This window comes from Oryzias latipes, chromosome 10 (genome assembly GCF_053564925.1).
Source record: "Oryzias latipes strain Hd-rR chromosome 10, Olatipes_Hd-rR_3.1".
NCBI lineage: Eukaryota > Metazoa > Chordata > Actinopteri > Beloniformes > Adrianichthyidae > Oryzias > Oryzias latipes.
In genome coordinates this window covers 14,239,819-14,260,660 of record NC_136246.1, presented here as the reverse complement: position 1 = coordinate 14,260,660, position 20,842 = coordinate 14,239,819, and the positions used below count along the sequence as shown (strand labels likewise).

Genomic DNA, 20,842 nt, shown 5'->3' with positions numbered 1-20,842 from the left:
TCGAAGGACACATCTTTTCTTACTTTATTGCCATGATAAACATGTCATAAACTGTTAGTATATTTACATTAAAATTTTATTTTTAACAGTGGTCTATGAAGTGCTGGGAACAATGTAACTATTCATTGTCTCAGCTTGCAGTGTTGTGAGATTTTTATAAAAGGTCTTTCTTGAAAGTGTCTCTGTTCCAGCAGAAAGTATAAATGAAACCTTCCAGTCATAAAGTTATCAAGTAAGTCTGAAATAATATAAGTCCTGGGATGTGATTTTTAAGGTGTAAGAGGCCTTTGAATCACCACAGCTTTGTGGATCCTTGAAACTATTTCAAAGTTAGGCAGAAGTGCGGCCGCCTGGGCCAGCTGCGGCAGCTGTGTGTAGGTAGAGGTGCGCAGATACTGGAAAAGGTCCTGGAAGCCTCTGAAAAGCGCAGCGACATGAGGGGGAATGCCTAGTGACAGGGCCAACCTCTTTAAGATGTAAATGCTGTCCACAGAATCCAGGAGCAGGGAAATGTCCTGGACCGAATCATAGTCAAGCATCTCAATACTCTGACCTGCACCAATACAAAAGTACAAAACAAGTTTTAAAATGAGCCCAACACTCGTGTGAAAAACTGCATGCTTTTCTGTTTGTTAACATAGCAGCTGTAAACCTATGAGTGGGACTGGAAGCAAAAATAAATCCTTACCTTGAGCAAGCTCCCAAATTGTCTGTAGTTTTTGCTCCATCTGGTAATGACAAAAAAACAAAACTAATTAGAACTATTATCAGCTATAAGACTGTAAAATGCCTCATAGACTCTGGACATTTCATTGTATTATTTATTGTATTTTAGTGCTATAAGTTTTCTGTTTTGTCTGTTTTCATTATTATCTGTTGTATTTTGAGGTATGGTAATAAATCAATGTCCGCGTAGTAGAATCAATTAAAGTTTTATTGATCTTTGTGTCTATCAAACTGACCCTCACATCATATGGGCAAAATACATTGTAAATAGTCTGAAACAATCTTGAAGATTGTGAAGATGGGGATTTTTTTCAAATAAAATCTGACAATAAAAGAATTTCAGCAAGTAAAAAAATCTACCCATCAACAAATTTGAATTTAATAAGCACATAAAAATTCAAGAGATTGCCTGTGAAAACAGTTTAAAAAAAAATACGAGTCACCTGAGGTTACTTGATTTTGCAAAATCTAGCCTCAAGTAAGAGTGATGTAAACTCAACATTAGCTTACTGAAGTAGGATTAAAAATTGTCTTCAAAACAACATGGTGAAAACATGGTGGTAACTTAAATGGTGAAAACACCATTTAAGTTACCGTACAGTTTAAACATATTTCCAAACCTTTTAGAGTCAATAAAAATTATGATCAATTTCAATATTAACAAAATGTTTGGAATTTACTTAAGAAGTAAATTTACTGTTTACTGTCCTTTTGGTAAAAATAAAACTTACTGATTTGTAGAAATGATTACATTTGATAACCAGTTTTTTATTAAAAAAAAAACTTGTGTCATACTTTTTTAATGATACAGTCTAGTCACATAACATTTTCAAAGTATTTAATCCTTATGGTTTTAAGCTTCAATTCTAAGAGAGCTTTATGATTTATTTTGGCAAAAAAAAAAGAAAAAAAGATGGACAAAATTGCGACCAGTTTCAGAGATTGCAAAGGCTACAGTGTGACAGGGAGGTAAAAGTCAAAAACGAGCTATAAATTGAATTAATTTTATTTTAGCAACTGTGGACTAAACTGATCATTGAATCATGAAGGCACTGTACCTCCTCTGTGGTAAAGCCTTGCTGTTGCTCCTGTGAGACGTTGTCTTTGTTTTCACTGCAGGGCTTAATGTTGGTGGTAACATTGATCACGATGGAGGTCGGATACAGCTCACTCTCATGGTTCACCGAGCTCAGGCCTCTGAGGAGTGAGGGAGTACAGTAAATGATTATACAAGGGCTGATCAGGGCAACGATCAGAGGTAATGATGCAGCGCTTCCCTGAAGAGACATTCACAGAACACACCTTGCTGGATCTTCAGCCGAAACAGGGGCGTCTGTTTGTGTTGCTCCTTTCTCTGAGGAGGTCTGCAGTGGTTTATAATGAGGCTTTGCCTCACCTCGGAGCTCTTCAGGCTCAGGAACTGGCTCTAAATATTGGAAAAGTTTTTTAAGTCAGTTTTTATTTACATACAAAAACAGACAAGCAGGAGTGACCTACTGAATCTCTCGGCAGAAAGAAGGAGAATCCAAAACAGCAGAGCAAGTATGATGATCAGGAGCACTGTGGCGGCCCCAGCCAGGACCACTGAAAATGTTTCCTCCTTTGCTCCTTTAAACAAAAAATGTCAGTCAAAATAAAAGAAGAAAACATATTGATAGTTATATAACCATGGCTACTCACTTTTATCTTTAGATTCTCTCATGTTTCCCTCAGGCAGCACTGTAGCAATCTCTGTGAACAACATCTGATGTTAAATAACATCTCTGGAAATTATAATGAAATAAAATGATTTAAACATGCTAATGTTGAGCTGTGGGGTCAATCTGGGAGTCATACGTGATTTGGAGTCTTGGGCGGCGAAAAGCAAACAGTCTTCATGCACTGCATCTCGGCTGAAACAGGGCAGACAGAGCAGCTCTGCTTCCCCAGTCATGCTCCTCACTTCATAGTACCTGCATCCACAAACAGCCGTACATGAGCATCCAACACACGCGTGGAAATGCAACTTGGCGATCTGAGTGGAGCTGACCCTGGCAGACACTGCCCGCAGAGGCCATCTCTGGTGGGTGAGCACGCAGTCTTCAGGTGGCGGTTCAGTAAACTGCACTGGGTGCATCTCCTGCAAGGAGCCACATCTGTATCTGAACTAAACGTCCCATCATCACAGGGGATGCAGACATGCTCTCCACCGTCTCCAAAGCCACAATCCTGAAAAGGATGCACCACGACAGGTCACTAGAGGAACAAATGGAAAAGGGACATGATATTGTGATTGATGTTTGTTACCCCTGACAGCTGTTCCCCAGGCTTACAAACAGAGCAGGCAACACAAGTACCATTAGGGTGTAAGAACTCTGTCTGGTCACAGATAGGCTTGGAGTGTGCAAGCACACAAACCTGGAAAAAAACACAAATAAAGGACACTCTTTAAACACAATGCAAAGTTTTTTTAGGTTAAGCAGTGCATCTGAAGATAAATTCAAACAGATTTAAAACAAAAGTCAATCTACTGACACACCCCGCCCTTTTTTTTTTAAAAGCAATGGTCCACCTTAAGCTAAGAAGGTCCCTGCAGGTTTACGTTTTTTGCATTTGACTATCTTTCTAGATGATCAAGACAGATCTGCATTTTTTCAATTCTAGGTCAGGTTGAAAACTAAGACTCACTCAGATCCAAAATTTACATTTCAGAAGGGCTTTTGCTTGTACTCTTAACAATTCATTGTAATTTACAAAGGTCTGTTGTTCCTGTAAAAAGTAGAATAATGTCAGACCTACCATCAGCACGACAGCACAGAGAGCAGGTTCCATTGGGCAAAAACAAGCAGCCTTCTGATTGGTCTCTGTTCGTGTAGTTCAGATGTAAAAACTCAAATCGATCGTGCACATTCGGATTTCAACCACAGTAATGCAAACAAACAAAAATCTTCGTCAGGTTGTGATGTTTGCCTCACTGTGATTTCTCCTCAGTTCAGCAGCAGCAGAGAGTAAGAGTGACATGGATCGGTGGGAATCCCCATCATTTGACATCACTTGTGACGAAGGAGGGGTTCCCAACTTAACTATCAGTGATCGACCAATCACAGCAAGCCCCCACCTGTGCACCAAGCGTCACTGCTGTTTCTTCTCGCGTTCCCCGAGAGGAAACTGTTCTTTTTTTAGCCCTGACCTCCGACGAGAAAAGAAAAGGGAACTGAGATGGATGAATGGGGTCCTTGTGTGCAGACCTGCATCCAACAAAGAGACCTTGTGTGTGTGTTTTCAGGATCGGATGACTTCTTTGATTTTACTACTACAACTACTGCCACCTGGCTAACGTCCATCACAGGAGAGAAGATTCTAGCAAAATCAAAGTTGTTTTTATTTTCAAGAAACTCTGTTATGGTTAAAGATGGAAATATTAAAATGTGCAGAATCTGGCAGAAATACAAACAAGCGAAGGTAAAATAAAAGCTCTCCTTCCAAACATTGATTTAACTAATTATACTTTATCACTTCTAGTAATTATGTATTTATTGGATACTAATGATAACAAAGATAAGATTTGTTTGAGCTCTTTATGGCAACAACGAATAAAAGAAAAATGAAATAAGTCACTACTTCACAGCAGCCAGGCCGGATATTGAGGTCATAAAAAGGAGACACAATTCAGATTCTGTACACCGATTGTTAAACTTGACAGGGCTACCGTGTTGACTTTTCCGTCTCTTAACTCTTGTCCATCACACGAAATACCTCATTTGATTAGTGTCCATAGACTTCACTCTAGCATTAATTGCAAAACACATTACTGTGACTTATTGAAATGTAATGCAAACACAGGCCCATCATACCCACACAACCAGCTTTAGGGCTGCGCTTGTCTTTCAATGTTTGATAGCAATTATGTTTAATTTATAACTTTCCAGGGATATTTTCAGAAAATGTGTGTCCTTTTAAAGAGGTCAGTGGATGGTACTGTTTTTGCTTTCAAAACTATTAGCAAAAGAATACGTTGATAACATTTTTGAGCCATTTTAACACAATAAAGTGTGATTTAATTATTGTTTAAATCATAATTCACACTCTCTGGTACACTTGCAGTGCAGGATCTTTGGAAATGTCTTTTTTCAAGAAGTGCTTTCTCAAGTTTGGACATTGTCGTGTTTGGTTGTTATGTTTATTGCTGGTGATTAATGAGTAACTGCAGAAACCACAAGGAGAGGGTGTGTTGATCTTCTCATTGAGTAATAAAGTGACGTTTGGCTGCAGTCTCAGTGTTCGACGAGCTTTTCATGAGGTGGTGCCCACTGCTCATTCTCTGACCTTCAACTTTAAACTTATTTTAATAATCCTCTGGTAAGTCTGCTTTTCTTTTACTTCACATACTTTTAGAAAAACCATTGAGTTGTCATTTATTTTTAAAGGGACTTTAAATCAAAAGTCTTGTTGTCTTTTTCCAGCAGATGATCTGTCTGCCACTTAGACTGTATTGTCTTCTTCTGTGGTCATGAGCTCCATCAGCAGCTTCTCTATTCTTCTCATTTGTTTGTGCATTTTCCTACCAGTGCATTCTCTGGGTTCAGGTTAGATTTTACAAGAAAAACACTTGGACTTTTTCTACTTGTTTTTAACCTTAAGTCCACTTAAATGCTCAAATGTAGCCTTAATCTTCCATTTTTTTTTTATCTTGTGTTCAGCTGGTTTTGGCAGCAGCACCAGCCTGTGGGGCAAGAAGTTGAAGTTCGGTGGCCCTCCCTGTCTGTGGCAACTTCAACCACATGTTGCTATCCCAGCCCTGAAGGAACTGACCATATGCGTGTCTTTAAAGCGCAATTATACAACAGAATGGCGAGCATTTGTTTACAAAGCTCCAAAAAACGCTCACATAGAGCTGGGACTCGGGGGCAAAGGCCCACAAATTACAGTGTGGATGTTTGGGCGGCAGTGGCACTTCCTTAAGTGGCTGAAGCTGAATGAGTGGTACTCCATCTGTCTGACCTGGTCCAGCAGAGCTCGGCGGCTCAGGGTCTACATCAATGGAATGGTCCAGCTTGAGTCCCCCCTGTACCCCAATCTTCCCCTTTGGCTGGCTGGTAATGGCACTCTCACTCTGGGGGTGTCTCATTATGTTGCTGCCAACAACGAGGTGAGACCAGAAAGTGGGAGTAATCTGTTGGGTGAGATAGGTCTGTTCAGAATGTGGAGCAGGGAGTTGGGGGCAGCAGAGCTGTGGGGCTTGGGCTGCACAGACGGAGACGTGGTGAGCTGGGATCAGCGGCAGTGGAAGAACACCTGTCCTCCTGAGCCCGACCACGACCTTCACTGCTGTAAGTCCAAAGAGGCCTGCAATGTTGCCTTTTTTTTATACCCCATGTGTTCTCATCTTTACACACTTGTCAACCATTTCAGCATCAACTGGATCACACCTTTTAGAGATTACAAGTATGGGAAAATGCTCATCTGACAAAATGTCTGCTTATATTTTTTAGTATGGTCCCATTTCAAGATCAAAATGTGGGTCTCCATGTTTGATGCCGCAAACCGTGGAAACTGCTCAGTGCCGTTGGATGAAATTACAAGAAATTGGGTAAAAAGATCTGCCTGAGCAGAACAAAAAGAAGTTTTCTGTTAAAGATTCTAACTATTTTTTTATTATTTTTTTTTTTTTTAGTTAAAAAGCATTTTTCCTTCAGTCATTTCAATCCAGGATGTTTTTGTATCACTCCCAAGGTATGTAAGGAACCAATCACAGGCAAAAAAAAACTATTCTAACAGTAAAAGTAACACATTTAAAGTATTAAATTAAATTAAATTTTCATGGAATTACTTTACTTTCACAAAAATTGTTTTTTTTTTAATTGATTAAAGTCTGGTTGTGATTTGAACTCCTTAATCAATCCCTAAGAACTTTGTGTGAACATTTTTTTCAATGGTATTTTGTGTAAGTTATCATAATCACATTCAAGTTAAACAATTTTTTAGTTTAGTTTGTTGCTGCGTCGTTTCCAGATTCTCAGTTTCTGATTCACCACCATTAGGTTTCAAACCTCAAACCTGTGAACTCATAGTTTTCTTACAATTCTCGTACTTTCTGAGTTAGAAAAATGTAATCAAGAGACATACCTTAAAAAATATTTAGCAAAAGTTTTTCAACATTTGCAGTATTCAAGTACAACTCGCTCGCTGGCATTCTCAAGTGGCAAAACAAAACCCCAGCGTTTTATGGGATATTTTTAAACTCTTGAACGCTCCTTAACAATTAATGGTCATCAGATGCAGTTAGATCCTGTTATTATTGCACTAATATATTTTGCACACATAAGATTTGGAGTACAAGTACTAGTTTCTGTACTTGCTCTCAAAATGCTAATACTAGTTCTGACTTCACATGCATTTTTTAAACTCAAAAGGTTTTCTTTCCACACCAATTTTTTCCAGTTAGACCTCAAATTTGGGCGTGCGGATTTAGATCATGTTCAATGTACGATCAAAAGTGGTAACATTTATTACTAACACTCGTTTTTTAGGTTTGCGGGGGAATTTGAGAAAAGTGGCTTTTAAAGAATTGACATACACTGCTGTTCTTTCAACAAAGAGCAAAGTGTTATAAATCAGTACAGATCTAACCCTTGTTACATACAATATCAACAGTTGTTTGTTAAAATCTGTTTCCAATCTTTCTCTGTGTTTCCTTCCAGGCAAAGCTGCCCCCTTGGTTTTAATGCTACTGACTTGCATGATCCACAAACCCAGGTATCTCAGTTATTTAAGTTTGACTGTCTTCAGAGTGGATTGGTCGTGTTTTTAAACAAAGACATAGGAAAAAAGTTAAAATGATGCCATTTCCAACAGAAACACTATCCTATGCACCGCAAAACAAGCTCCTTAGAAATAAGTCTCTTGCCCCACTTTTCTAAAAATAAACAAAAAAATCTGTTTGTGGGATAGAAGAATTGACCTGCCAAGAATTTTCATTTTTAGAAAGAAATTCTTGTGCCTCTTTATTTTCTTAAGATACAGTTTTGGCAGTGAGCAATGAACAAGTAACCCTGTAAAGCAACTTAGCTCATCATTTCAGATTAAATCCATTGATAAAATCACGACTTTCATAAAAAGTTTAAACATAAAACTTCTTTCTTTACAGTCTCTGGAGAAATTCTCCTTTTCCCCCTGTCATACGTGGTAAGATTACACCTGTATATTTACTGCTAAATGGAATAATACACTACAGAGTAAATTATAAGTTGTGTGGTTGTGCATCAGTTTCAGTTGTGAGGTCTATGTGAAGGTGGAGCCTTCAGCCAGAGTGGAAGTGGTGCAGAGAAACATGACTGCATTACTAAGGTCAAAGGTCCCCAACAAACTATTCCACCTTAGAGTTGACCCCTACAGCATTACTGTGCTCTCTGTGGGTGAGTACATTCACCCAAATTTTCTGGAAATGGACATGTTGACTTATAATAAGATTTGGACGCATAAAGTTTAGTTGTTTTATTTTTGTTTTATAAGCTGATTGTTATCCTGGTGGGTGAAATGTAATGAAGCCAAAAGATTCTTCTTTCAGATGTATTTTCTCTGGAAACAGAACCTACATCAACTATTCACCCAAATCAGACAATTTCAGGTAATATTTATTTTTTAAAGGAGTAAAAACTTTTAATGGATTCATGTTTTTTCTTTTTTTCCTTTTGTAACACCTTATCTCTTAATTGTTGCTATTTCATTTACAGAAACAAGCAGTGTGTCATTGCAGCCCAATAATAGCACATCAACTACCAATGACGTCTTGCGCAACAATAACAGTTTGGGTGAGTGTGTCAAGCAAATTGAGTCTTCAACTTTTATTGTATTTTCTTCCTGGTTCAGCTTGAATGGAACAAACACAACACCAAAGAGATTTCTCTGGAAACCGCCATGACAACAATCAACAACAAAAAACCCTCGCACAAAATAGTTCTTTTTTTTTCTTTATTAAAAAAAAAAAAATTGATATGCAAAATTTACATTTTGACATATTTTCCTCAAACTTTGAATCGATATATTTTCGCATATATATTTTGTCTTTGTATAGAATTATATCAGAACAGATTAATGTATTTTTTGTGTATTAAAGTCCAAAAAATATAGGTGAGCATTTATATTTGGTTTTAAGACATTTGCATGTATTCTGTTGAGTTTATAGTCATATTCCCCCCTAACTCGGACCTTTGTTTGTAGTTATTTCATTTTTTATAGTGTGTTGTAAAAAAAAGTGCTGTGTTTTTATATATTTTTTTATTTTCTATTTAGACTTTTTGCAGTTTAAAAAAAAAACGTGCGATGCAGATCAACTGTGTTCTTTGTCTTTTTTGTTGTTTTTGTGTGTGTTGTAGTTCAATCAGACCAATTCTTTCGAGTCAATTTGACCTTAAATATGACGGGTAACCCATCACATCCTGAGGACTTCATTGAGACATGGGTAAGAAACCAGCACCACAGTGCTGCAAAGAATAGCTTGCATAAATGTTACAACAGTATGTTCTATTCTGGGGATGAAGGTAAAAATGCAGCTGGAGTGGAGTAAGATCATAATTGTGCTGAATTTCATCATAAAGGAGAACAACTTCAGGTAAATGCCCTGGGGTTTATTTTCTCATTTTGGAATTACCATCTTGTTTTTATTGGTCACATAACTCAACAGTTGTGTATAAATGTGTTTTTCATCTCCGGAGCAGGAGCCCTGGATTAATGGTGAGTATGACTCTAGCTGCAAGGCAAGTTGAAAAATCATTAGATTGAGAAGGAACTGATTTGTAACAGCAAAACATATCTGCACATGTGCTTTTTTCAGATTTCCCACGAACAGCCAAAAGAGTGAGTAACCAATTTTACTGAAATTTATGTATGCTGTAAAGATGCAACTCAACCTGATGTGTGTGCAACTTTTATTACCTACAGATACTTCTGCACTTTCCACATTCAGGAATATGGCATGACCAGTGTGGAAGACACTCAGCTTTTCATTCATGCTGCCTTATCGTCAAAGTACGAAAATGGTTCCACTACCATTCAAACAAGCATCATACAAATCAAACACATAGGTACGCTCTACTCAACCAAATAGAAAGAAACAGAACTCAACCAAATAGAAAGAAAAAGACTGACGCATCATTCCTTTCTCTTACAGAGCCAGAAAACTGTTTGGAAGAACCAACACCGACCGTCTATGGGCTGTACATCTGGCCGGAGACGTTCCCACAGCAGATCCAGGAGATGGGATGTTACAAGCCAATATCAGAGAGAGCCTACAGACTCTGGTGAGACACAGCCAACTGTCTTGTGTTTGATTATCCCCAATAAAAGCTTTACTGGTGGACCTAAAGCATCAAACCTTCATCTCAAAGGAGTCTTTGTGCTTTGATTTCAGAGTTCAATTTGCTGCTCAAAATGTATGGAACATTTAAATTTATGTAACAGTTAATTACATCCAGATTGTGTTTAATCAAATATACATTAAAGCTTTTTTCAGTTCGCACTAGCGAAAAGAAAGGACTTATTTGAAAAAAACAATATAGGAAGTGAAATATTGTTCTAAACTTTCGTTATTTTGGAAACACACATTCTTGTGAAAGAAGTTTCCACAGAGGCAACTCAAACAGAAGAAAATCCATAATCTTCTAACACCTTGAACAACCTTCACCCTCCAATCTGGAATCCTGAAATCAAGCAGCTCCAAACTAAATCTTTCCATGTGTATAATCTTTAATTAATTTAATATTTTGGGCATCAAATCATATTACAACCACAGTTTTGAAACTTTTATTGAAAATTTCAGAGAATTCTGAGAAACTGAGCAGGTTTAACTTTAGCTTTTATTCTCTTGTCAGTAAATTACACATTGAAAATGACACGACCAGCTGGATGGATCCAGACATGACAAACTGTGAACAGCTTGTGACCATTTCTGATATAGGAAACATCACGGTCACTCCTGGTGAGTAGACCGATTGTACCATGGTACCCATGGTTTTCATTGCTGCAAGCTTCTGCACATGTCACTCACTGTGGTTTCATTTGTTTGCTCCAGAGAATGTGGCTGATGTGGTGGAAATAATCCACGATCTTGTCACTTCCCACTTGGGCAATGTTACCTATCTCCCCTCCATGGTGTTGGGATCAGTCGTGGAGAAGCTCATTGAGGTGGTTCGTGTAGGCATCATCAAGCCTGCCATTGCAGCAAGAATTGTCAACATTGTTGCCAATGTCCTGCTCTCTGAATCTGATGTTGGCTTGTTTTGCAACAAGTAAGAGAAAATGACATGAGTTGTCAAAGAATCACACTGCAGCTGTCATTCGAGTTAAGATTAATCTCACTCTGCTCCATCCTGTGAAAGTTTCCTCGAGCTGACAGAGAGTATGGGGAACACGATGCTCTTTCAAGGTGAATCTGCCACCATAACAGCCCCTTCTCTGGCACTATCTGTGGTTAATGTGGATCCAGAGGAATTCAGAGGCCTCACCTTTGGTGCATCTCTTACATCCGCAATGAACCCCGAGGTGAGATGTTTGGAATGCTATGCTGTTAAATGCAAAAAGTAGTAAGGAGAAATGTTCTGTTCTCTTTGAAAACACCTTTGACTGCCGCTTAAATTTAAGTGATGTTTATTCAGCTAAGGAAATAGTTCCAGCTGACTGCCCAGGTCAGTTTCAGCTGCATGAATGTCATTGGGTAACTGGAAAAAAGGAGGGAAACCGCACACACCATAGCCTCCAGCACACATCATGTTACAATAATTTCAGACTGGCAGCTATTGAATTATTTTCTTTAGCACATGCTCCACATTTTTAATTACTTTTGTTACCCAGGTGTTTGTCAACCAGAGCTTTGTGAGTGAACCCTTCCCTGAGGCAAACGCAACCATCTCTTTACCCTCTGAAATCAACAACTTCTTCCCCCCTGGAGAGAAAAATACAACCCGTGTTCAGTTCCAGTTTTATGGAACAAAGAACCTCTTTCAGGTATTTTCTCTACTTCGTTTGAGCATTTAAAGAAAGTCTAAACTTTAGAGAAATTGTTTAGCTTTCTTCAAATTTGTCTGATCAGTTGATTTAAAGATTATCTGAAGATCTCTCTCTGGGACATCCTGCATGATCATAGTCCCTGTCTATAGATCTTAGTGAGAAGAAAAATCTACTTTCTTTGCATTGAGCAGAGTCAGTCTAATTAAGACGTTGGTCCATACCGTTGCAAAATCTGAGAGAGACAGAAAAAGAAAGAAAAATAATCCAGGATGTTACATTGATTGATTTTTAAATAACTTATTTGGATAATGGTGCAGAAAAGAAATATTTGGTCCCTAGCAAGAGTTTATCTCAATACTTTATAATGTAACCCTGGTTGTCAATGAAAGAGGTCAAACGTTTTCTGTGGGTCTTCACATGGTTTGCACACAATCGCTGCTATTTTGATCCATTCTTCCATACAGATCTCTAGAGCTGTGATGTTTTGGGACTGTTGCTGGACAACACAGAATTTACACTCACAGATTATTTATTTGATTGAGGTATTGAGACTGGCTCGAACACTTCAAAACCTTGAAATGCTGTTTGCGCTGCCACTACCTCGTTGTCCGTGGTGATGCGTTTGTGATCTTTATCTAGCTGAAAGACCCAGCCACATTTCATCCACAATACTCTCGCTGATGGAAGGAGGATTTTGCCCCAAACCTCACCATGCATAGCCCATCTCATCCTTACTTTCGTACCGAACAGATGTCCTGTCCCCTTTGGAGAAAAGCAACCCCGAAACACCCCCATGCTTCACAATGGGTAAAGAGTTGTGTTGGTCTCATCTGATCACATGACATTCTCCCAATCCTCCTCTGGATCATCCAGATGGTCTCTGATAGAATTTAAACAGGTCTGGACAAGTGCTGGCTTTAGCAGGGGGTCTATAGTGAACACTAGGATTTAAAACCTTTGTGCATTAATACAGATAACCAGTATAGTGTCAATAATAAAGGTAACCAGTGAAGGATAGAGGTTCTTACAGTTGAATTAACAGGTCTGTGAGGGTGACAGAATTATTGTTTGATTGTAGGAGCCAAATCTTTTGGCAGTTATACAAATAAAATCTAAAAAAATAAATAAAATGTGATTGCCTGTATTATTTTTTTTACATTATGTCTCTCACAATTGAAGTCATTACACATCAAACTCATCTTTTTAAATGGGACAACTTGCAGAGTCGGTGACTGACAAATACTAACTATATATAGTCTACATTTACCTATTGCTCATTAAGCAATAACATGCTGTTCATTTTTGTTCCTTCCCATTCTCAAATATTTATTGTCCTCCTTTTTTCAGGATCCTGAATTAATCAATCAAACAGGCAGCTTGATTATAAATTCTTACATAGTGTCTGCCAGCATCAATGACAGCTCGGTCATGAACCTGGAAAACCCTGTGGTGGTGACTTTCAACCACCAGGAACCAAAACAGGTGAGAAAAGTGATTGTTTTCCTTTTATGTGGTCCTGTCTAAAATTGTTTGAGTTGATACACAATGGTCAGCACTAATTGGTAGTGGAGAAGGTAAGAAATCGTGTGCGCCATTTGTCATTTTCCATTGCCATTTTGGAAAATGGCATGTGACATTAAGTTGTGTAACAAACTAATTAAAAACAAGCTGATGAAACAGGCCTGGACATTTTAAACTACAGTGGGTTCTCCAATTAATATCACAGGTATCTTCCTTCTTCAATCAGTTAGTTGCTCTACTTAAAGAATGAGAGTAATCACTGCTGTTACGTGACTGTAAAAACAATGAACATGGCCGCCAGAATGAGAAAAGAGTTGTCTCAGGAAATTACTTGACAATTGTGTTGAAAATCATCCCCAAGCAGCCTGATGTTCCCGTGACTGTAGCTAGTGATGGTGTGATGAAGCCTTTTATGTGTGTCAATAGTTTCTCACCAAAAGCTTTACCAAGGCGTTTCTCTCAACATTGCATATTAGACTGATCTCTTGTGGCTAAAATCTAAATAGCAGGCAGTAAAATTAAGGCCTGACTTCCCCAGAGCAATTCTAAAGTATGTGTCAGCGGTGTAGTCATTGTCGCATCCTGGAGGAAGTGATGGTTTAATGTAAGATAACAATGTAAAACATGCTGTACAGTGAGACTTTTTGGTATAACTAGATACAAGAAACAAAAAAAAAAAAAAAGGTAAAGAAGAGAACAAAATTGCACCAAAAAGCCCTCACACCCTTAAGTATTTTTGTCAACCCATTACATGATCAACCCAATCTAGAGAAAATAGGAAAAAGTTTTGTCAAACAGGTGGAGTTCTTTTTATTCCCCAGAGGCTTCATTGTAAAGCTTCTACTCAAATGTTGCTTGGTCTGCTGACAGTTTGTGCCATTTTTAAGCTGATTGATACACAAAATGAATTGGTCGTGTGACTCCACCAAAACCAGAACTCACTTGTTAGAAGACATGGGGCACAAATGGAGCTGTTACAGCTTGGGAAATACACTTCTTATGGACATGGCCCTTGTGTCCAGCACAAGCTCCAAGCTAGTTGTAGGTAAAATCCCAAACTGCAGTTGCACCTGGTAATGAGATGTTTAAGTCCACAGGACTCACTAACCTTGCTGGATGGGGCTCCATGAAAAACACTGAAAGGCTGAATTGATGGATGATTTAAAAAAATAAAATAAAAAAAAGTTTGCCAAGGAGTCTAGTAGAACTTTCCAATGTCATCAGAGGTTTGCTTCAAGTCAAAGCTCTTGATGTCTGTCTAATCAAGCCAAACTGGACTTCCAGGGAGGAAGTAAATTATGACATCACAGTTTAAAGCAAATCGTTAAAGAGTGAGACTGATTTTTGCCACAATGCAGCTGCATAAAGGGAGCATCCTCTCTATGTTCATAGATGCGAAAATTGCTGAAGGTCAACTAACTACTTTGAAACATGGATGAGGTTCTATCATGATCTGGGGCTGCTTTACTGCCTCTGATGCAGGGTGTCTTGAATCTGTGCAGGTACATGAAGTCTCAAGACTGAAATTATTCTTGAGAGAAATGTGCTCCCTGCTGTTGGAAAGTCAGTCATGGATTGTTTAATCTGGTTAGGATTTAACAGAACCTTACACTAATTTAAAGTGGCCTTTTTAGAAGACCTGATTTAATTCTTATTAAAACATAAATAGTTTGATTTTGTCAAAAGGTTTTTTAGTGAAATATGAAATTAGTAGTACCATTAGTTTTACCCAGGCCTGTTTTTATTCTTTTCTTAAATTTTTCAAACAACGTTGAACAGCAATTAAAAAAAGCTGTCTGCTTTTTAGGGTTGCTTTTTATCTGAATCCTGTTACTTTATCTTTATGTTGTTCTGGTGACCATTGTAGCTTTATTTTTCTTACAGTGACAACTATTCTGTCGCTGTTTTTTTTATATGTAATAAATAAATGATTGTTCTGTGTTAAGTAGTGGCTCCGGTCACCTATGAGCAGACCCTATAAAGTGAAAGAAAGTGATGTTTTAATCTTGTTTACACAAGATAATACAACAATAAAAGATAATTAGCATGCACATAATAAACCAATACTCATAAAAACAGCTTCTACCAATTTATTCTGCGAGTCCAAGCTTTTATCTTCTGCGCACACAAAAATAAGTAATAAATACTTTCTAGGACAATGAGGGGTCCTATTCAGTAACTGTAATGAGCAATTACACAGCCATATGTTATTAATCGTGTCCTTGTTAATAATTTTCCAATACAAGAGATCATTTCTGTCACAAAATACTATTGAACTTAAATGACTAAGCCATTTGCTTTTCTTATTTTTTTTTTGCCCTTTGCTTTTTTAAAAACAAAATATTAAAAGTACACTTCAGAATGTCTTCTTACATTGCAGGAGTTTGGTAAATTACTCCCATCTCTTTTTTTTTACCAGTTGGACTTTCATCATAACAAAATAAAATAAGTGAAAGAGATTACCACTGAAATTAAACTATTGAGGTACTTGCCTTTACAAATACACAAGTCCTCATTAAAATCATCACAGTGGACAAGTAAGTCAAAAACATGTGTTCATGTTTGACTGTTTTCAGTTTTTTATTTCAGTTTATCAGAAACAGTAAAAAAAATCATCAGAAAAGCAGCTCATACTGTCAGAGTAAAGTTAGCCCCGTACAGCAAAAGAATGTCATTCCCATCAGTCAAATGCTCAAGGCAGACACTGGACTGACTTTACCAGTAAAGTCCAAACTTTACCTTTGTCCCAGACTTCATCAGCATGGACATTTATTATAGCAACTATTCAGTCGGCTGTGGCAACGCTTGCATAAATGTGCAGAAGATAAAACGAGTCAGCAACAACAAAATATTCCCTAAAGCCCAAAGTTGCAGTTTTTTTTTTTAAATCCCAGAATTCCTAGTCATTTTTACATCTGTTCTTCAGTGTAAGGTTGCCAGCAACAAGAACATTTAAGTAAATGCTCCTAAAAGTATTTGTTTTTTAAATTTGGTAAAAATCATACGTTTGATAGAAAGGTTGTACAGAAGTGTACAGCACATACAAATTTACTATAACTTTGCCCCCCTGCTCTGTGTCTGTTACAACATGGTGAAAAATCCCCGTTACCACAGCATCTTCTTAAACTGTTGTAAACTGTTGATAAAAAAAAAAACTGTTTTTGAAATGTTTTTGCCCATTTGAATGTATCCCTGATTCTCCTGACTGCAAAACTGATCACTTGAAAAATTCTTTCCTTGGGGGACACAGAAAAGTTGCTCCTCTCAGTCTTTTTTATAGTTTTAGCAAATGCAACATCTGCTTGGTTCTGCACTAATGTCCAGAACATTTTTCTGTTTTTTTTTTTGTAGACAGAGGACAAAGTCATATGTGTGTTTTGGGATTTCTACAAAAACGGTTGGTAAAATATTATCTTCTCAATGCACAAATGCATGGATTTGACTTACAGTTTTGTTTGTTAATTAAAAAGAATTCATTCAGAGTGTTGTGCGTGAATGAGTGTTATTGTTGCTTTGGCTGTCAAACGTGCTCTTTAGACGGACTTGGTGGCTGGAACAGCAGCGGCTGTGAAACTCAGAAGACTTCTTCCTATCAGACCAGCTGCCTCTGCAACCATCTCACCCATTTTGCCATCCTGATGGTGAGTTTTCTGAGGGATTTAGGTTTTAAAGCAGGATCAAACTGTCCATTAAATGATTTGATTGTCATTGTGTAAAACTGCTTCTCTTAAAGTTTACTGGATGGGTAAGGTACTGAATAGTGATGATTTCATGTTGTATTTCAGGATGTCTCCAGAACTCCTGTCAGCAAAAATCACAGTGAGATTATGACAATCATCTCATATATCGGTTGTGGCATATCAGCCATCTTTCTGGGCATCACTCTACTCACCTACCTTATTTTTGAGTAAGTGACCAGCAGTTCCTCACAGTTTTATCTCATTTCACAGCCCTTTTTCATTTTCCATGACATACTATCCTTCATATCTAATCTTATTTTTTAATTAAAAAAAAAAGATACAGTGTCATTTAGGACCGAATTGTTTGAGAAATTTAAACAGCAACCACTTACTTCCTGTTCTGTAAAATAACATCTCCAAAAAAACGTAATTTATAGAACTATTGAGTTGGTAACAAAGTTGTAAATATTTTACTTTTAAATATTAAACACTTAAGTGGCCTGTCTGTCTGCATTCATCTGTCTCTCTTGAACACCAGGAAGTTACGTCAGGATTATCCATCCAAGATACTCATGAACCTTGCTGCTGCCCTGCTGGGGCTGAGCATGCTCTTCCTTCTGAACTCTTGGCTCTCATCCTTCTCCAACTACGGCCTGTGCATCACCACTGCTGCAGCCCTGCACTATTTCCTGCTGGCCTCCTTCACCTGGATGGGCTTAGAGGCCGTGCACATGTACTTTGCACTAGTCAAAGTGTTCAACACCTACGTGCCGTTTTATATCCTCAAATTCTGCGCTGTGGGGTGGGGTAAGAGCGACACTTGTCTGTTACTTCACAAAGAAATGTTTGCTGTTGCTTTGTTGGTCAGATTGGAGTTTAATTATCAACTGAATATAATAGTTTATGGCAATTTTAAATTATTTAAAAAAGGTTGCCTTTAGAGGAAAACACATCATCTCAGTTACATATTACAAATTCCAACTTAAAAAATAGCCAAAATCCAGTTAGAGCGAGAAGGGTCTGACTAAAAACAACAACAAAAAACAATAAGTAACAGCTGAAAACAAGAAGTTTTGATTCTCATTACTTTCTTACTTGTTTTTCCCCACTTTATTTAATACAATTCATTGATTCATTTTCAGACCTGCAGGCAAGTTTTTATAAGACATGAAGGCAAAAGATCACTGTAATTTAAATGAAGTCACTTTTTTGTGTACAGTTTTAGGTGTTTTGAAAACACAGCAACTCTTGTAGAGTAATAGATAAAAATAATAAAAGTAATACATAAGAATATTAAAAGAAGGCTAAACAAGAGATATGATTTTTTTAACATTTGACATTATTTTCTACTTTTTCCATGAAAAATTAAAATATTTGGGGTATTTTCTGTTCATGTTAAACCAGAATCAATAATGAGAACAGTTATTACGCAAATTGTATTTTTTTCAGCAACACATTTTTAAAAGATACTCTAAAAAACACCAAAAGCATTTGGCATCAAGATATATTGGAGATCTATTGTATAGTATTTTGTTCTCAATAGAGTTTTTTTGTTTTGCTTTAGCACCTTCCAAGTAGCTTTTTTTTAAAACACAATGTGAAAAAGTAAATCAAATTTTTAAGTTCTTTAAGGTTCTTACAAGAGAAAAACTTGAATGTTATGAGAAAGTTTTGAGAAAACTTTTTCTTTGCTGTCATGAGAAAGAATTCTGCCTTCTGAACAGTATTGTAATGATGTGTACAGATGTTTTGTGTTGTTACAGGTATTCCTTTAGTGATAGTCATGCTGTTACTGGCCATAAATAAAGATGCATACGGCGGCTATGAGTCTGATGAAGCAGCAGTGGGGCTTCAATCTGTTGAATCGTAAGTTCTTTTTTTGCATTGTCATGATTAGTTTGTTTAATAGCCAAAGTTACAGCTTAATGGTCGCCAAACATCACTCTTCTGCCTTCTGTGTGCCCTCAACAGATGCTGGCTGCGGGATGACATTTTCTTCTATGTGACGGTGGTAGCGTACATTCTTCTGATCCTGCTGTGCAACATCTTTGTGTTCACTGTTGTTCTGATCCAGATAAAGCAAATGAAGGCCAATAAGATTTCAGCAAAGGGCCGCAGTTCTCTGAAGGACCTGAGAGCAGCTGCTAGTCTCACAGTGCTGTTAGGCCTGACTTGGATAGTGGGGTTCTTTTCAATCGGGCCTGCTAGAGTGGTTATGATGTACATGTACATCATCTGCAACTCCTTACAAGGTAAATATGAGCAGCAACGGACTGAGAAAACATCATATTAGTTTTTTAAATGCTGTATTACTTATTAAAAATATTATTTTAGTTTAGTTTTCCGTTCAGAACCTCACAGGCATTTATTACTGAAATCTGCTTTCCTGCAGGGTTGTTTGTGTTTGTGTTCCACTGTCTGATGAAGGAAAACGTGAGGAAACAATGGCGAATGTACTTGTGCTGTGGTCGTTTCAGACTCGGTGATAACTCAGGTACGCTACAAGTCTGTGCTTGCTTAGTTCAGTTTACGTCTGTGGGTGGTTTTGTTTAAAGAAAGCATCACTTCTTTTTTTTTCTCTACAGACTGGAGCCAATCCGGCTCAGTGGGTGGCTGCAACAAAAAGAGGAACCTGGCTAACTCAGATTCGGTTGAGTCTGACAAAAGCTCCTCCTTCAGGTCTCTTACGCCTCCTTAGTAGGGTCAGCAGCACCTCCAGGGGGCAGGAGAGCGCCTCAGGACGGCTCTTCTGGTCATTTTGCTTCTCTGAACATGTTTTCGTTTTTACTCCATGAAGGCTCAGATTTTTTTCGTTTTACAATTTCCCTAAACTTTAAATGTTAAGATGGCAACTAGAGGAAGAATAGTTCTTTAAGTTGCAAGACTGAAGCCTTGCACTTCCTGTTCATATTTGTCAATCCCTAGTTTTAGGGATTGGTTACACAGGGTTTTTACCGAATGTATTTCATTAAATAGTTCTCAAAGTTGATCTTAATGAATATGACAATGGTGACTGGTGATATGTCTGAAGTTCACCCTCTCTTTGGCCAAACTCTGAGAGGCTTCACCTAACCATGGGTCTCAGACTCCAACATGTGCTGGTATTTCAGAAATGCTGCCTCATCTGCTCCTGGTTACCTGGATCAGGTGTGTTTAGCCAATAAGCAGCGACATTGGCACGTTATCAAACATGTATGACCCCAGCTAGAACTGAGCAGTCTTAGAAAATGAATGGATGACCAGAATGTTTCTTTTCACACCTGCTCTTATTGGTATTGTATATTTCCAGTATTACGTTTTTACATATTATTTCACAATAAAACGTTGTGCTTTCAAAAAAGCTTTTGTCATAAATCGATCTGCATGTCTGATGGTTCGTATTGTTTGAGCATCAAAAATGAATGTCTTTATGAGAAACAGGGCAATTGAAATAAATTATAAACACATACAATAACACAAATATTTTCTTCTGTTGTTAATATTTAACATGCTAAGAACTCAAATCAGAGGCTGGGAATTTTTGTTGAAAATTATATCTACCAACAATAATTCACATAGTCTTTTATTTTATTTTTATTTTTTCATTTCCAAAAAATAAGAATTCTGCTCGTGAAAATGTCTTTTATTTATTTGTATTTATTGATTACATTTTTATTTTAGGTAAAACTATTTTTTAGATTTTGTGTTTGAAATTTCTGCTATGTATTTTTTTTGGCAGATCACACCTGAGTTAAATTAATAATCATTAATAATAATTAATAATCAATAATTATTATTCAGTGTTTTCAAGACCGCATTTTATTTATGTCATGTCAGATTCTTACATCTCTTTTATTTCATTAATTTTTTTATCCCCCATGTTTAAGACAGTATTGATTGGGTGAAGATTTTTTGTGAAGTTTTTGTTTTGTTTAATAAATTATTTTCCACCA

The 20,842-nt window shown here is 37.4% G+C and overlaps 2 protein-coding genes across 4 annotated transcripts; one reads left to right on the top strand and one right to left on the bottom strand.

Moving 5' to 3' along the window:
* Window positions 1–122: 122 nt before the first annotated feature.
* Window positions 123–3,668, bottom strand: LOC144994859 (uncharacterized). Its single transcript, XM_078954023.1, has 10 exons — window positions 3,505–3,668; window positions 3,013–3,123; window positions 2,756–2,934; window positions 2,563–2,678; window positions 2,407–2,457; window positions 2,224–2,334; window positions 2,029–2,152; window positions 1,785–1,923; window positions 689–728; window positions 123–553 (listed from the first exon to the last, which is right to left on the bottom strand). Exons 1-10 carry the CDS (start codon window positions 3,535–3,537, stop codon window positions 270–272), a joined length of 1,188 nt encoding a protein of 395 aa, XP_078810149.1. The 5' UTR covers window positions 3,538–3,668; the 3' UTR covers window positions 123–269.
* A 1,307-nt stretch (window positions 3,669–4,975) lies between these two features.
* Window positions 4,976–20,842, top strand: adgrg4a (adhesion G protein-coupled receptor G4a). 3 transcript variants are annotated; one of them, XM_011479958.4, is made up of 29 exons: window positions 4,976–5,064; window positions 5,169–5,291; window positions 5,406–6,035; window positions 6,198–6,295; window positions 6,380–6,438; window positions 7,407–7,461; window positions 7,853–7,890; window positions 7,972–8,120; window positions 8,273–8,332; window positions 8,439–8,516; window positions 9,081–9,166; window positions 9,246–9,316; window positions 9,423–9,438; window positions 9,539–9,561; window positions 9,646–9,788; window positions 9,875–10,004; window positions 10,575–10,681; window positions 10,775–10,991; window positions 11,082–11,244; window positions 11,554–11,706; window positions 13,057–13,191; window positions 16,582–16,627; window positions 16,768–16,871; window positions 17,016–17,137; window positions 17,449–17,717; window positions 18,674–18,776; window positions 18,882–19,162; window positions 19,303–19,404; window positions 19,496–20,842. In XM_011479958.4, the coding sequence occupies exons 2-29, from the start codon at window positions 5,216–5,218 to the stop codon at window positions 19,606–19,608; spliced, it is 3,627 nt and encodes a 1,208-aa protein (XP_011478260.1). In that variant the 5' UTR covers window positions 4,976–5,064; window positions 5,169–5,215; the 3' UTR covers window positions 19,609–20,842. The 3 variants fall into 3 exon arrangements, with proteins under 3 accessions (XP_011478260.1, XP_078810121.1, XP_078810122.1); XM_078953995.1 differs by having other exon boundaries at window positions 9,420–9,438; XM_078953996.1 differs by having other exon boundaries at window positions 4,982–5,064; window positions 5,172–5,291; window positions 9,420–9,438.

Excerpts from the sequence above, each read along its gene's own strand:
- adgrg4a (XM_078953995.1), top strand. The coding sequence starts at position 5,216 with ATGAGCTCCATCAGCAGCTTCTCTATTCTTCTCATTTGTTTGTGCATT. Across the intron at positions 11,707-13,056 it reads GAACAAAGAACCTCTTTCAG|GATCCTGAATTAATCAATCA; the intron begins GTATTTTCTCTA and ends TCCTTTTTTCAG. Across the intron at positions 13,192-16,581 it reads ACCACCAGGAACCAAAACAG|ACAGAGGACAAAGTCATATG; the intron begins GTGAGAAAAGTG and ends TTTTTTTTGTAG.
- LOC144994859 (XM_078954023.1), bottom strand. The coding sequence starts at position 3,537 with ATGGAACCTGCTCTCTGTGCTGTCGTGCTGATG. Across the intron at positions 2,679-2,755 it reads TGCGGGCAGTGTCTGCCAGG|GTACTATGAAGTGAGGAGCA; the intron begins GTCAGCTCCACT and ends TTGTGGATGCAG. Across the intron at positions 2,458-2,562 it reads CGCCCAAGACTCCAAATCAC|AGATTGCTACAGTGCTGCCT; the intron begins GTATGACTCCCA and ends TGTTGTTCACAG.